This window comes from Apaloderma vittatum, unplaced genomic scaffold (genome assembly GCF_000703405.1).
Source record: "Apaloderma vittatum isolate BGI_N311 unplaced genomic scaffold, ASM70340v1 scaffold4256, whole genome shotgun sequence".
Classification (NCBI taxonomy): Eukaryota; Metazoa; Chordata; class Aves; order Trogoniformes; family Trogonidae; genus Apaloderma; species Apaloderma vittatum.
Window position 1 is genome coordinate 13,265 of NW_009721073.1, and position 1,567 is coordinate 14,831.

Here is a 1,567-nt window from a genome sequence, read left to right on the forward strand (position 1 = left end):
GTAAAATATGAAGAAGAAAAGCAAAAGGCTATTTAGATGAATGTTCAGCTGAATGCTGCTAGCATCGAATCAGTGTCACTGGAGAAAATGAGAACAGACATACGGTACAGCCTCTGGACTAAATGTGTGCATGTTATGGATCTGCTAAGGCTCTGCCTTTACAATGGACATTTTAAATCAAAGCGACGTTGAAGGCAATACTGATTGTTCTTGGAGATGTATTTTACCTTCAGGCACTGCTGTTTCCCAAAGGAGCGTGAGCAAGGACATATGTCTCTGTGCAGTGCTGGCTGCTGGTGGACAGGGATCTCCCTGAAATCCTCTGAAACCGATTCCTCCTTTGGAAGTACCCACTGGTGCTGCTAAGGGACCGCTGTCTGTTCTTCAGGTACTCCCTGTAGTTTTTGGTGAGCAGGGTGTAGAGGAAGGGGTTGATACAGCTGTTGCTGTAGGTCAGACAGGTTGTCAGATAATTAATGTTCTTCATCACCTTGGGAGATAAAGTGAAGGATTCATAATATTGGAAGAGGAGCTGCCATATCCAGAAAGGCAAGAAGCAAGCCCAGAACACCAGCACTATTGTGAAGATTAAGTAGAGCACCTTCTGATTCGGCAGCCGCTTGGTCTGCTTGAAGGATGCCGTTTGTGACACCCAGTAAATCTTAGCTAATCGGATGTAAAGGTAGCCAATGATTACCCCTGGACCCACGATGCTGGTACCAAAAAGGATGGTGAGATAGACTTTGTAGGACAGCTTGCTCCAAGTGGGCAGGCAGATGCTTTTGTTGTCCCTTTGCACTAGCTGGATCATGATGAGCATTGGGAGAGTGAGCAGAAGTGACACCAGCCAGATCACAACGGCAATGGCCTTTCGGTAACTCTTGGACCTCTTCACAGTGTCCAGGGGCTTCAGCACCGCGAAGTAGCGCTCCGTACTCATGACTGTGAGGGTGAAGATGCTGGCGTGCATAGTGAGGAAATCCAGACTGAATAGGATGCGACAGCCGATGTCCCCAAAGTACCATTTCTGAATGAAGTAGGTCCCAACGATGAAGGGGATGGTGAGAAGGTAGAGCAGGTCTGCCAGCGCAAGGTTGATGATGTAAATATACATGGAAGCAGATGATCGCAAGTAATGGCACATCACTAGCAAGGTGTAGACGTTGCCTGTCACTCCAATCACACACATGAGGGAGAGGATTGTCCCAATGGTGCAGATGGCGATCATGTCCTCCATGGAACCCGTGGCTGACATGCCATCCCCGGTGGCATTGGTGGAAGCGTTGGCTCGAATTCTGAACAGGCTGCCCTCGCTTGTGTCTGTCACCATGTAGGGGGTTGCGGAAAAGTGGCTCTCCAGCTCGTCAGGTAGGGACATTCTCCTGGCCTTTAAATTCCAAAAGCTTTGCTCATGCCACAGGGGTCTGAAGATCTGTTCTTTCTGCTTTGAGAAACGGGACTCCTGGGAGATGATGAACCATTTCTTAGCAACTTCTCATCCAAGGAAGATCTGCATTCTCCACTAGAGAAAAGACATCAGAAATCAACATATCAGAAATCTGCCAGA

The 1,567-nt window shown here is 48.1% G+C and overlaps 1 protein-coding gene across 1 annotated transcript; it reads right to left on the bottom strand.

Annotated features, from left to right (window-relative positions):
* Positions 1–229: 229 nt before the first annotated feature.
* Positions 230–1,330, bottom strand: LOC104275294 (urotensin-2 receptor-like). Its single transcript, XM_009871218.1, has one exon. The coding sequence runs from the start codon at positions 1,328–1,330 to the stop codon at positions 230–232; it is 1,101 nt and encodes a 366-aa protein (XP_009869520.1).
* Positions 1,331–1,567: the final 237 nt, after the last annotated feature.